This window comes from Centroberyx affinis, unplaced genomic scaffold (assembly GCF_046629955.1).
Source record: "Centroberyx affinis isolate AG114_WGS23_722 - 3 ecotype Tasmania unplaced genomic scaffold, CSIRO-AGI_Caff_v1 ptg002062l_1, whole genome shotgun sequence".
Taxonomy (NCBI): domain Eukaryota; kingdom Metazoa; phylum Chordata; class Actinopteri; order Beryciformes; family Berycidae; genus Centroberyx; species Centroberyx affinis.
Genome location: NW_027280393.1, coordinates 284,746 through 299,354, shown reverse-complemented (window position 1 = coordinate 299,354; position 14,609 = coordinate 284,746). Strand labels below are relative to the sequence as shown.

General features: G+C 44.3%; 1 protein-coding gene across 7 annotated transcripts in view; it reads right to left on the bottom strand.

Annotated features, from left to right (window-relative positions):
- Positions 1-14,609, bottom strand: part of bmp1a (bone morphogenetic protein 1a) — a 34,474-nt gene that overhangs the window by 5,085 nt on the left and 14,780 nt on the right. For 4 of the 7 annotated variants that reach the window (XM_071531283.1, XM_071531280.1, XM_071531282.1 and 1 more), the window contains 13 exons: positions 9,199-9,323; positions 7,334-7,449; positions 7,020-7,122; positions 6,475-6,591; positions 5,930-6,075; positions 5,579-5,774; positions 5,245-5,370; positions 3,914-4,074; positions 3,520-3,700; positions 3,273-3,398; positions 2,878-3,005; positions 2,025-2,238; positions 846-1,096 (listed from right to left, as the gene is read on the bottom strand). In XM_071531283.1, coding sequence (XP_071387384.1) covers positions 846-1,096; positions 2,025-2,238; positions 2,878-3,005; positions 3,273-3,398; positions 3,520-3,700; positions 3,914-4,074; positions 5,245-5,370; positions 5,579-5,774; positions 5,930-6,075; positions 6,475-6,591; positions 7,020-7,122; positions 7,334-7,449; positions 9,199-9,323 — 1,990 coding nt within the window. Of the gene's footprint in view, positions 1-845; positions 1,097-2,024; positions 2,239-2,877; positions 3,006-3,272; positions 3,399-3,519; positions 3,701-3,880; positions 4,075-5,244; positions 5,371-5,578; positions 5,775-5,929; positions 6,076-6,474; positions 6,592-7,019; positions 7,123-7,333; positions 7,450-9,198; positions 9,324-14,609 lie in introns of all 7 variants that reach the window. The other 3 variants (XM_071531278.1, XM_071531284.1, XM_071531285.1) reach the window with 2 other exon arrangements.

Sequence of the window (14,609 nt, the reverse complement as noted above, 5' to 3'; positions counted from 1 at the left end):
ACTGATTAAAGCCACCACGTGTAACTGGAATATTATAGCTGGAATAGGCTAATAAGTCTTGGTTTAGTGGGCGAGGTATTAAAAACACAAAAAGACAGCAGACTACAAATTTCATTATGTGTAGACCCGGCGCTATGTAGCCTACTATTTAATTGAGAAAGGCCCTTGGGCTGAAAAGTAAGCCTTTCCTGCTCTATAATGAGTTTTTACCCCACTTCAGACTAAATTGTGCCAGTTTATTCCAACCTGTTTTAAAAAAAGAAACTTGATTGAAGAGCCACTCCCTGGTGTACTGAGAGGGTTACGTACCCTGCAGCAACTGATTCATAGGAACAGGCATGAGTAAAAGGCCAGAGCTTATTATTGGAGTGTGTAAATGAAATCAAGCTGTTCTCTGACCTGGGGAAACTTACATTTCTATCCCCTGCTGGCCTCATTGTTCCAGGCTGCAGCCTCAGCATTGGCTGATTAATTCTCAGTTACAACCCAAAGCCGGAGACTCTGATAGGCTATCGGCACCCAGGGAGTGTCAGCTTGTATCGAGCTCCAACTGCCTCCAAAGCAATACCCCCAAACCCGGAGGAACACATTAACTTTAACAAAGTGATTAAAGCCGGAGAATGGAGCGGAATTAAGAGCCCAGGGCAGCGCACAAAGTCACTCTATCATAACCCACTGGGAAAGGCTACTCAACAGCAGTGCTAATTCCCAAACAATTGTATTAATGCTGTTCCTGTCGTTCAATAAAAGAGAAATGGGAAGGCTGAAAAGAGCCACGACAAGCCAGCTGTGTTTGGCAGGGAGAAGCCATTCAGAGAGCAGCGGCCGCGACAGAGTGAGCTTACCCCCGAGCCGCAGTAACGTCCCAGCCGCGGGGACTTGGTGTCGGCTCCATCGAACAGCTCCATGTAGTCGTAACCGCAGTCTGCCTCCTCCTCAATCTCAAAGGTCTGGAAGATGAGCTCCACGCCGTAGCCTTTCTCCGCAGAGATCACCCACTGGCAGTCAGACGCTCCGGGGTAGTTATTGTCCCCAAACTGGGCATGCGAAAACAGGTCCTTGGTCTTGACTTCAGCCTTCAGGCGACCTCCACACTCTGTGGACAGAAAATGAGTTGGACATGTTGTAGACGGAGGCCAGTGTTGATAAGCAACAAACACAGATGCTGTACAGTCCCATGGCTCATTTGTGGTTTGTAAGTTGCAGCTAGCCAGCTAAAAATGATTCCAAAATACATAGTTAAAGGGCAAAACATCAGCTATAATCCTTGTCAGACGGGGTAGAGAATTGTGATAAAAAAAAAAAACACTCCAAGGACATTTTTCAACAGATATTGACATAAATAATCAAAGACAGCGTAGACAGAGTCTGTCTGTATACAAGGAGAGGATAGTGGGAGTTGTGTGAAAATGTGCAGCTAAAGTGTGAAGATTGGTAGCGAAGGTTAAATTTTCACAATAACAGAGCTTTCACCTCATTTTATTGAGCTGATACTGCTCAGTACATAACAGAACATGGTGTGTAGAAAATGCTTTTTTTTTCCAAGTGTAGTAAACCTGAAGAGGAGTTAAGTGTCTGACACCTGACTGACTGACCTGAATTTACCTCGATGCTGTGGGAAAAAAAAAGAAACGTCAAAGAATAAGAGCTGGGTTGCAATATGAGTTGCAAAATACCATTACCTTAGAAGCACTCCCTTCCTTGAATACTTTTAAAGGTCTTTTACAAACTGCCCTGAAGGAAAAATGTTGCTGTTTTATATAACCTTGACTTGAGATAGACTGTGTTACGGATATTGATGGTATGGCCTGTATGCTTCTCTTCCCTCACTTTTCCCCTTGTGTAGCTTTTATGTATTATATGTGTTCTACCATGTGAGATTGTTTTTTTACGTGAAACAGTTTTTTTACGTGAAACTGTTTAAGCTGCCATCTTGACCAGGACTCCCTGGAAGAAGAGATCCTGTATCTCAATGGGATCTTCCTGGCTAAATAAAGGATAAATAAAAGAGTTACTAAACTTACCTGCAGTGTGGGAGGCCTCGAAGCCCTTCTTCTGCACAGAGTTGTCAGAGAAGAAGCGGATGAACAGCTTGTTGGCGCTAGACGTGATGGGCGGGGGCTTCTTGGTGCCGCAGAAGCGACCCAGACTTGGGGCCTTTCCATCTCGCCCGTCGTAGATCTCAATGTGGTCGTAGGCGCACTCCAGGTGGGCCTCCATGTCGATCTCATTGAAGGCCTGGGAACCAAAGAAGATGATGTCTTGTGTACATTCAAAGAATTGTGTTATAGTTCAAGCGATTACAGTCTAGTTGTAGTCTAGTATTTAGTCCTAAAATCTTATTTGACAAAAAACTGCCAATGGGGTGAGGTAATGTCACTTGTTTTGAAAGAATAGCAGCTTGTTTCAAATTGAAATCAATCACTTGAATCAAGGGACATTATCTTGATACATGTGGAGTGAAATGCTTTATTTTCAGATACTGTCACTTCTCTCAAGAAAATTCTCAAAACAGGTGAAATTGCAGTGGAAAGAAGTGAAATTATCTCACTCCACAGACAGCTCTTTTCACTTGTTTTGAGGAAAACAAGTTTGAGTTTAAGACTCAATACTTCACTTAATGACTTCCTGCAGTGGACATTTTTTGCAATGTTATTTAGAAACGGCGGCATGCATTAAATTTCTCATTATGACAAAAATGAAGGCAATAACAGAGGGGGGAGTCACACATCATTATCAGGAACTGCATACATTTTCTGACAGAACAGTAAACAGATGTTTTCAGTGGATTTCACAATCCAACCAAACACAAAAACTGCACACAAATAAATGAGAATGAGTGAAATGACACAGAGAGCTGGAGGAAGGGGCACATACGATTTTGATGCGGTGGCCTGGCGTGGTGGAGAGCGCCCAGGTGCACGCCTTCTTGCTGGGGTATTTATCTGGCCAATTGGGGCTGGTGATAGTACCACTCACACTGTTCACTGTGTGATCACAGCCAGCTGTAAAAAGACATCACCGAGTCAACACAGACCTCTGTATCATCCCAACGCCGAGCGGGCCAATGTTCAAACTCCACTCATGGGTTCGACTGTTGTTCTTGGCACAGGGAAGCGTGTGCTCGCCCAACCCTAATGACTGCACTACAACAACATCCCCTACAAATGACCCACTGGGCTCCGACCACAAAGGATCAAGACAACCAGAATCAATGTGCCACTGGGTCTAAGTTTCAGCACAGCAGCCAAGTGACAGTTGAGGTGAAATACCTTCTTTACAGTCGTGCTTGTTCTCGTGCAGCACAAAGCCACTCCTACACTGACAGCTGTAGCTCCCAAAGGTGTTGACGCACTCGTGCTGACAGCCGCCGTTCTCCTTGGAGCACTCATCTTTGTCTGAGGGAGGACACAGCGAACACAACCTTGGTGACTGCTCCTTATGAAGATGATGACAGATAACACTCCTAGAGCGAAAACACGTGATGGTGTGCACGACAAACACTGGCAGGTGTCTCACCTGAGAAGAACTGGGCTTTAAAGCCCTTTTTGGACACTGTATTGTCGGACTTGAACTCAATGCGCATGTTGTTGTACTGGGAGGTAATCGCTTCTGGTTTCTCCGCGCCGCAGAACTTCCCATGTAGCCTTGAATCTGCTGAGAGTCCACTGCGCACCTCCACGTAGTCGTACTTACAAACCTGAACAGAGAAACAGAGGATGTAAAGCTGCTGAAACATTGGATTTGGTTTGAATTTATGAAAAAAAAAGAGGAGAGTAAAGCTCAATTTGACATAAATTAAAAGTATGACACTTGAGGCAAAGAAGCACCACAGTGCAATGTCAGAGATATACAGAGAAAGAACACAGAACAAACCCACCCCGTGCCGATTCATAATAACCCCAGTGCTCACGTCATTGCCCTCAGTCTCGAAGACGTCAAAGAGCAGGGTGATGCGGTACTGTGTGGGGGCAACCAGCTGCCAGATACAGTTCTTGTTTGGGGGGTACTCTCTGGGCCAGCCGGGGCTGGTGATCGACCCGTTCAGCTTGGTGATGAAGCCTCCGCAGGCAGCTAGGAAGGGGAAGGACACAGACTATAGTGACATAGCTTGATATGGCTGCTCAAGTGCTGCATGGTAGAAAATAGTTACATTTGAATTTGACACTGATATATCTGTAGTGATTTTTTTTTTTTTTTTTTTTTTATTCGGTGTAGTTTTAGAAGGACAGTGCACAGAGAACAAATGCTTAGGAACTGTGATGTATATGTGAATAGGAACTGTGAACTGTTAAACCAGGAAGTTTCCTGGAAAGAACCATGACATTATGTACTAATTATAGATAAAATAGAGAAAGAGTTCAATGGTAGAGTTGGTAAGTAGGCCTAAATGGTAACAAGAAAAAAACATGAAATTATGTAGTAGTTCTACAGAAAATGGAAGTGGTCAGTTTGGTGGAGTTGATAAGGAACTGTAAATTTCTAGGGGAAAAAAAAGAAAAAAAGACAAAAAGTTATTTTCTGGAAAGAACTGCAAAACTATAAACTATTTATTGGAAATTGGAATAAGAGCCAGAGGTCACCTTTGTAGCCCAAGTCATTATTCATATAATTAAAGTAGGATGATGGTGGTACAAAGAAATGAGAGCTTGCTAAAAACAAATCCTTTCTGTGTCCTACATTAACCTGATTATTCCCTGACCTGCCAGTGAGGTCTCCGGCAAGCTTTGCATCAGTTATGCAATATACAACACACTCCACCAACTGTTGTTACTCATCCCCCTCCCTGCCCCTTCAAATCTTTGTAGAGATTTGTGTCATTCCAAAGGATTAACCTGGTTATGTTTGGTGACAACCATTATTTGTTTTCTACAAAAGCTTTACATGTTCTACCAAAATGGGATAAGCTGAATGTTGGTACACATGATAATGATGTAGTGACAGCTGTATTCCTCTAGGGGCGGACAGTGGTTAGGTGCTCACACAGATATCGTAGAGCTTGTATACTAGTCGTAAGGCCTTAGACAACAACATATCATTTGAGATAAAAATAATTCTCGTATTGTTGTGACTCAGATCTTTAAAAGGTAGTGCCCAGCGGAAGAATCACTGTTGGCATCACCTCTGGCTTTCAGGGATGACTGTACTTACTGTATTTGGGTGGCGGTGACTAACTGTGAGAAATGCTGTAGCATGTAAATTGCATGGTGAGGAGGGCTGGTCACTTTTTCTCCCTGTACTTACCCTCACAGCTGCGCTTGTCGGCAGCCAGCTCGTAGCCTGGGTCGCAGGCACACTTGTAGCTGCCTAGTGTGTTGACACAGCGTTGCTCACAGCGACCGTTGTCCGGCTTGGAGCACTCGTCCATCTCTAAAGGCACAAAGATATGTTAGGACCCTCTAGCTGGCCCCCTGGCTCAATGGCTTACAAGAGAAAACCCTCCAAAACAACAGCAGAGCGTTACGCAGAATCCAACCGTACAAGCGGGACAAAAACAAAAACGTTACTGGAACATGTCACGTCAGATATAAAGATTTGGACGTTCTCCCCTCTAGTACATAACCCCTTAACCTCTGACCTTTGAAAAAGTTGGCAGCAAAGCCGGCCTTGTTGACAGAACCGTCTGAAACAAACTTCATCCATAACTGGTTGGAGCTGGTTTTGATGTCGTCTGGCTTGTCGTAGCCACAGAAGCGGCCCAGCAGAGGGCTGTTCTCTGAGTTCCCGTCACGCACCTCCAGGTAGTCATAGGCACAACTGTCATGTCTCTCAATCTGGGGAAGGGTACAGGCACAGGCACCAAGGGTCAGAGCCTCACACCAGCAAAACCTCTGAATTATTTGTATCTGTATTTGTATACGTGTATGTATTTGTATATGTACAAGTCATTCGAAAGTGCGCCATGAGCAACAAAGGACTGGTGTCTTACCTCAAAGGACTGGAAGGTAAGGCCTACATGGTAGCCCTGAGCCACAGAAATCTTCCATATGCACACTTTGTTGGGCCTGTAGTCGTCGGGGTAGTTAGGGGACTGAATCTGCCCGTTGTCCTTCTTCACCTCCCCACCACAGATGGCTGCATGTGACAACAAATACAATACTGACGCTCCCTGGATAGCAGTATCATCGGCACATGCCTCTCAAAGAGCATGTGTTCACTATTGTGACTTGCGCAATGTGGATTACCTAAAATGCCTCCACCAGCAGCACACACACACACACACAGACACACACACGACTGAGTCTGGAAACAATGGAGCTGAATGTGAGGGCTGGCCAAAATCTGATTAATGCAGCGTAAAGTGCCTGACACATCAGCAGTAGGGAAGCCAAGACCTGTGGATATTACTGGGTCTGTGAGCAGCAGCTTTCAGGCACATTGCTGGCTGTGTGACTTGCCATGCTTTCAGTCAGCTGAGTGGTGTGCTGGGGAAGGGTGTGGGGGGGAGGGAGGAATTGTTGAATGGGTGCTCACCCTCGTATACGGCGGAGAAACCTTTTCCCACCCAGTTGCTGCTGCTCCGGAACTCAATCCACAGCCGGCTGTCGGTAGAGATGATTGGCTCAGGCAGCTTATCACCACAAAAACGACCTGGGACACACACACACACACGTAAATACACACACAAAGACCTGATCACCACTTTGCCTGCAACAGCAACATTCGAGTACAGGCAGTAAAAACATGAACACACAATTTGCAATTCATTTTAGCATTTAAGTATTCTTTTAGGTTATGACTAAAAGAAATGACATCTTGGAACTTGTTTAATCCATCAAAACTCATGGAAAACTCATGGATTAATATACAGACCCGTTTTACTCTAGTGTTTATGTAAACAAATCATTTATAGCCTCAAAATACATGTAAAACGTCACATGCTGTCAGACCTGGTATCAAAAGCTCAGAACCAAATCTCTGCAAAAATCAGAGTGAAAAACATCCTGAATCCAATAAATCACTTTGTAAACAAACCCAGAGAAAAAGTAAATGTACAGTATTTTCCAGTTATTACAGACCTTTGAGCGGGGCCTTCCTCCAGTATCCATCTCGGATCTCCACATGGTCGTACCAACACAAGTGACTCCTGTACAGATCCATGGAGGTGAAGTTCAGAATGATCTTAAAAACAGAGAGAGAGCATGATTACTGACATGGTAAGGGGTCAAAGGTCACACAGCGCTAATGCTGAAAGAGTGTTAGGTTATCATCCCGTTAAACAACTAAATAAATAACAGAGATAACACAACCGCATCAGTGTAAACAGACAGCGGTGTGGTTTTAAGACGTCTCAGAGTTGGCCTGGCATTTTCCATGAACTCATGCATCATACCTTTTCTCCTGGCGTGACTGATATTCTCCAGATGCAGTGCATGTAGGCTGAGTATCCATTGGGGAAGCCAGGGGATGAGAAGTTCCCGCTGCTGTCCTGCAGACTGTCCCCGCATCCTACACACAGAAACACACACACACAGACCCGCACATAAGGCTTGAGCCAGCGAGCATAAGGCACCGCCAATTAGTTCCTGCCTGAAAACACCTAAGCCATTGATTCCAGCTGTACAGACAAACAGCTCTGAAGTAAATCCCCTGAAACCTCGCTGCAGAGACAGATGCTTGATGCTGGAATTATAACACCGAATGTGAAGTAAAGGGCAGCGCTTTTGTGTTCAAAGGCACATCTGCTGATAATATTCAACCCCCCCACCCCAATACACACACACACACACCACTTCTTCCAGATGATGATCACACAAAGGAATAGAGAGCGTGAAACATATTCTCTGAGCATCCTCTGAAAATAAACCTGGCCTACTATAAATAACCCGGCCCTCTGGAGGACATGATGCATTATGTACATGTTGCCAGTTACAAACCTACCTTAGTTTGACTGGCAAACCTAACTGTGCTGCAGGGACTGATTCCAGCCGGTAAACATGACCTGGGGGTGGGGAGGATCCATGTAAAGGCTGAGGGAGGTTCACACCAAGTGGGGGGATTTATCTGATTAAGTCAGAGAGAGAAAATGATAGAGAATGGAAATGCATCCTGGGTTGGGAACTATCTTGGGAACTATCTACAGATTATTACCTCTGCGCTTCCTTTACCCCGCTCAGCTTCAGTGGGAATAAGGAAAACATCTCCTCCAACTGTTTACGCTCAGTGCTTCCCTTGAAGTCAGTGTGTAAACGGTAAAACGGGCAGGCGTGAGCTGCAAGTTCTTTCTAATAATGCTTGGCAGAGGTCTGCCAATGCTAAGCCATTAACAAGCACTCTGGCACACTACGGGGATGACAAACGCTCCCAGGAATGCTGTGCGAGTGGGAGATCCGTGGCTCTTTAAGGATTTTTTTTTTTCCCAAGAACACGTGGAGAGACTCTACCTCATCCCCCACACTGTGCGCCACATCATCCACTCTGCTTCTCCCTCACGAGAGAGAGAGATTGTCAGGGAGAAGGAGAGCGCACTCGCACAGACATATTTATACAGCCCCACCAACGAGAGCCATTTACGGTTAAAACTTCCACTTCTACAGTGAAACCACACCGGCTGGTCCAGCTCTGGTCACCATCACCATGTTTATTCATTGAGCTTTAATGTGGGGCTGACAGCTCAGCTATCCTTGCCTGACCTACAATTAACTCTCTGACATCAAATCTATTCAGCAGATGGTTATTCTAAATGTACATCTGCTAATGCTATGAATTCAGTTTACTTCAAAAGCTTGTTTTGCCAACAGCATTAAATCCACTCACATCTTTGTAAGCATAAACAAAGTGACTGGTTCGGAAAAATGCCAGGGTTGTGCAACTCCCTTTAGGGTATAGCTGTATAGTTTACAATGTAAATGCTGTGATCTGCGGAGCGTGGATTCACAACAACCATTTTAGTTATTGTCTTCTCCAGACCAGCTGTTCTTTTGCGTCTATCTGGGAAAGAGTGATGACAAACTTCCTGTCCCTGGGTAGTGTTTACACTCCTCCTGGCTTGGGAGTCTCGGAAACTGTAGCCAAGGAGCCACACCACATCAATAGTAGATGCTTGGCTATTTTACGCACAATGTAAACTACATCTGGGAAACGCAGGGGGAGCTTCATACAAATCTCTCTCTCTCTCAGCGTTATGTTGCGTATACATGCAAAAATAGAAAAACAAGAAAAACCCATAGCAGACAGGATCTGTCATTTTGGTCTTACTGGAGCATTTGTAGAGTTTGCGTGCCTGTGCGATATCCCCTTTGCTAAGTCTGGTTCTCTGGCCAATGGGTGGTCGCACACCGTTCACATCGTAGCGTGGCAGGATGGTGTCCAGGAAGATGCCTCTGTAATTCAGGAAGAGAGACCGCTGTTAATGCCACATAAAAAAACGGGTGGCAAGCATACCATCCTTCTAATCATACATACACCCATGTGTTTGATAATGTTGACAGTGACTGAAGGCACTGATGGATGGTAATTCACTCTATCTGTGAGCAAATAATGAAGAGTTTCAAAAGAATTCAGACTTATACCAATATACCAAGTGGTTACATTCACTCTCCTTCAAGCCAAACAAATACAAATAATCAGACAATTGTTTAAGGATATTACTTTATGGTTAAGCAATGGAGAAATTGACATTTGCCATTAAATGAAAACAGCAAAGAGCAAAGGAGCTTGAAGGGCACGATTCTTACATTTACCTTGGATCAGCATTTTGGATTTTAGATGAGGCATGAAAATTTGGCAATTTAGAACAATAACTATGCAATTGCTAAAAAAGGCCCTTTGCTGTCATGAAATGTCTATATAGATTTTGCAAGATTTCTCTGCTATAAGATCAGATATAAGGAAATGGGTTGCCATTTGTTCTTTCCAAAAAAAAAAAAAAAGTATGTTAATACAGGGCTGAACCTCCAGACATTATAATGACTTGGCGCCAGTCAAGATGGAGATGATGGAGAGAGTGTGAAGCCCTCTACCTGCTGGTGACCTGAGCACCCCACACCCATGTGGATATAAGAGCCTTATCATTAGTAACATTAACCAAACTGATCGTGCTGTAATAAAGCTATAGCAAACTCATAAACCTCTTTTCTCCACATTAATATTCTACTCATATATAAACCAAACACACTTAACAAGGCAAGGTGAATTGTGAATTGCTGTGACCTGTGTATGCCTGACGTGTTTTATATGTAATGGTGTCTTTGACTTTTGACACATTTCCCCTTGACCCATCATCATTTAATGCCACTTTCTAATCATGCACATTAGGACAATGATGCTATTTGAAAATATAAAATTGATGTTCACTGATTATGTGCAGCCATCTTCTTGCCCCCCCTCCCACTCACCCTATAAAAGGTGTGCCTTTAAAAGGAGTTTATGCCAAAGGTCCATCTAAACTATTTCAGTGTCTTGTTTTGTAAAGTTTACAGCGATTCATTCAAACCTACTCTCCGCTGGCTGAAATGCAATAGATGGACAGCTGCAGTCGCTGGTCACCTCTCAGGCTGTGTGAGTGTCTCTGAGACTAGGGGTCACACAGGCAAGTCTGCCCTACAGATGGAAGAAAACTAAGAGCCTGAGCCTCTCTCTCGAAATGCTGGGAGGAAATCAAATCAGATTACATGAGCTTTGAAGGTAGAGATGTGAACAGCCACATGCATTATTAGAATTCAACACCCAAAATAACAAGTATGATTTAAAAAAGTCTCCAATCAGGCATGCATTTAGCAAAAAAAAAAAAAAAGTACAGAACAGTTAGTCCAGAAAGAACCTTTTCACACTGCTGTCTCACTTGACACTTTGCTAGTTTATCATCTCCTTTTTTCTCCAGGCATTGGCGAGCAATGGCCCAGCTCCCTGGCCGTTCCCATGGTGACATGCCTATCAATGCCAGGCATGTGCAAACAGAGCAGCCTGAGCTAACAGTTTAGACTCTGCCTGCCTGTCTGTCTGTGAGCTTCCAGGAGCCCGTATGCTGGCTGCCGGTGAACAACGCCACTCCAGCCGGTGTCAGTGCAGACAAAGGGCACACTGGCAGGTCTCTATTTGAGTTGGCACTGCTCCATGCACCCGGCCTGAAAAATGTCTCTAGAGCAGGGGGGCGGTGTAAAGCTGTGGGTCGGGTAACACACCCCAGACAAAAAGCACGGGGGATCAGCCTTGCTTGTCCCCGGGAGACACCTCAAAACATGAGGACAAGCCATGAAATCTTCCCAACAACACCCGCAGCAAAGGCCCCGGCTTCCCACGGTGATTTACAGTAAAAACACACAGCAAACACACTGGCTAATAATGGGCTAACAAAGGAAGACATTGGTACAGGTAGATCAGCCAATCAGCGCTCGAGGAAAAGTGCTTGGACTGACTTGTGAAAAGCTAACAGGAGCCCCTTGTCTCCTAATACAGTTCTCTGAAACATTGCCCAACAGGGACAGCCGTTCCTCTCTCATGTCTAAACAGTCGTATTGATCGTGGGGAGAAACCAAGTTCCACGAAGTAGGATGGCAACTACTGAGCTGGAGAGAAAACAGACGAGGGCGGATTAACCGCCGTAAACATACTGCAGTGCTGGGCATTCCACGGTGCAGCAGGCTGTGGCGCATACCACATATTCACAAGATCAGGAGGTTAAGTCCAATTCTTGACCTATAATGACAGCGGCTAAATGCACATATCCTGCAGGGCTGAGCGAAATTCAATGTGAAAGGAAGTGTAGATCCAACAGCACCAAATCCAACTGCTCCAAAATGTTACTTTTACTTAATAGAAACACGATCTTTTATCTGCTCTATTGGGTTTTGTTCAGGTCACCCAATAATTCCTGTAGACCTGAAGGCCCACCCGGGTGAGAATGTTGTCTGTATAAAGTAAAATATTTGCAGCATAATGTTGCAGATTCTACATTTGCTCTCATACATGATGCTGATCTATGCCACAAATCATCCCATATCTCTCCCCTGACTTTCCTGTCATCCTGTATAATACTATACAGTAAAAACAAAGCAAAAATAAATAAAGAAAAAAAATACGACCATGCAGTATTTCAGTTACATTCTGTGTGGAGTGCATTCTTGACGTACAGCTTGGATACACAGAGCCAGACAGCCATTTCTGCACATTGGCCTACACCCAGCCACGGCAGCCTTTTAGACAAAGATTCCCTCTCTGCTTCCCAGAATCTGGTTGCCACAAGTGCATGGCAGTTGATTTGGGAAGAGGCCCATACATTGAGAGAGTAACAGAGGGCATGGAGGAGTGCTATGAACCGGCGGCAAAAAACTAAATAAAAATACGACTGGCGAAGAGGGCCAAGTAAGAACAAAAGGCCAGCCAACAGCTGGTTCTCATATCAGAGTGAGGTGGCAATGATCACGGTCTGGGCTCACTCATCCTTTGCTTTCACTCGCATGTGCCCAGGGCTCACATTACACCCACTCTAGCTTACTGAGGACTGTCAAAACCATTCCTGCTAAAGGTAGAACATTGCATAGTTGGAATGGCTGTCCCTGCAGCTGTCCAAAAGGCATTTTGCAATAGAGCCAGGGGTTAAACTGCATTTTTCGTAGGCACAACAAACTTGAAGTCATAATATGCTCATGGCAGCAGGAGGTAACCACAATATTTATGACTTTATATGTGAAGTTTGGTGTCACAGTGCCTTGTCTGGTTGTCATACGAAAGAATTTAATATACGTGGAAAAGTTGTCAAGAAGCCGCTTTGCAGTGATGCTTTACGTAATTACAATGATGACTCAGAAGCTGTAACTGAGTCAACTCCCCCCAAGAAATCTATATTGGCTTTGCAATCATCCAGCTGGTAAAAGACACTTCAAATAAACCATAGCCTAGAAATGACTGGGAGAGTCCAGACTAACAAACGTTTGTCATGAGGCTTTTTCTGGTCCAAGCCTCCGTCTGACATTGTGACGGCCCTGTCTACTGCTGACTGACAGTGCAACATCTGGAAAGGCTTCCTGCTGCACCAAACAGGGGGTAAGAAATGAGGTCAGCTAGCACACAGGGACACCCTGACACACTGAAGTGTCATTAAGACTATGATACATCAGCAGCTCTGCTTTTCAAAGGCCAGGAAGACCATTTGGGAGAGTTTGAATGGAACAGGTTTCCAGTATCCAACACATTTAATACCTTGCTCAACTCTGAGCTGGTCTCCTACAGACTAGTTGCTTATGCTTGTTTATCAGTTATTTGTTTTCTGTCCAAAGTCTAAGGTACACTCTCCAAAACCATTTGAATCTGTTTCAGGGTCATTTTCTGACACTAGACTCCAAGGATTAGAAATTAGGAAGAAGCTTTCAGTCAGACGTAAAGGAAACTACATTAAAGTTTCCAATGCTCCATTCCTTAACCCATGTATGATTATTAGGGGTTGACCTAAATTGTGCTTGGAGTGGAGTAGACATATAGTAGCATGGTATATATTATAACACCTGGGTGCTATGAGGCTTTGCAGCAGACACCTAAGAAATAAATCTATGAGCGCCTACATAAGTCTGGGATGTCGGATCGTGTTGCTAACGACCAAAGCCTCTTCAAAAGGGCCTTTTGGAGCATAATGAGGCGGTTCACAGTATGAGAGTGCAACGTTTACAAGCAGCTTCACAGACCTATGAAAGTGGCAGGCAGAAATTTTGTAGTGATGAAGCAGGGCTACTGTTGCTGCTGGGCTAGCTCAGCCCCAGGATCGATGGACTGCTTTACTGGGGCTCCTGCTGCTAAACCAGCAGGAGCCAAGCAGAGGTGTACTTAATTGGAACAGGCTGTGGGTAGGAGCTAGTTCATCACAGACACACTTTCAACTATGGCTTCCAAAACAGTCAGTCCAGCTAGAAAGACTTGGCTTTCACTTTTAATAAATCTCTATCATATAAATCAATATACATAATTCACTGAACAGCAATTGAAAAAAGGTATTTTAGATTAGATTTTTGGGCATTTTGCCTTTATTAGATGAAAGTGTAGAGAGAAAGGAAAGATTGGGAGAGAGAGATGGATGACATGCAGTCCTGGGCCGGATTTGAACCCAGGACGTTGCGTTTACATGGTATGCGGACGCCCCCCTGAAAAAACGGTCTTTTAGAGATTATACATTTTATTCCCTGGCAAACGAGACCCCAAAGTGAAAACATTGATTATGGCTTGTGTTCCTATCTTCATAGTGCAAATACTGCAAAAGGCACAACAATAGTGCAAATACTGCAAAAGATACTGGTTTGGCTGCCAGGACGGGCAAAACTTAGAAAGCAACAACTCAGCCAGAATTGAAATGGGCAGATATGTGATCCCCCTCTCTGGGACCTAAACGGAAAAGCTAAATGGAACCGGATACATCAAATTTCATGACATGTTACTTCAGGCACCTCAGTGTATTATTTTTTTACCCTCAGTAATCCCCATACGGCGTCAGGCGATTTAATCTTGTCCAAATATTAGACACATCACATCAGTGCTCCTCCAGTCTCTCTAAAGCATCCTATAATGTAAGCACTTACATTGTTTGTTCAAAAGGTCCCAGGCAAAAAGACAATTGCATAAGAGAAGGAAGGGAGACATATTTTCAGCAGCTCTTTGTAAAGGCGAGGTAAAGACATGTTCAT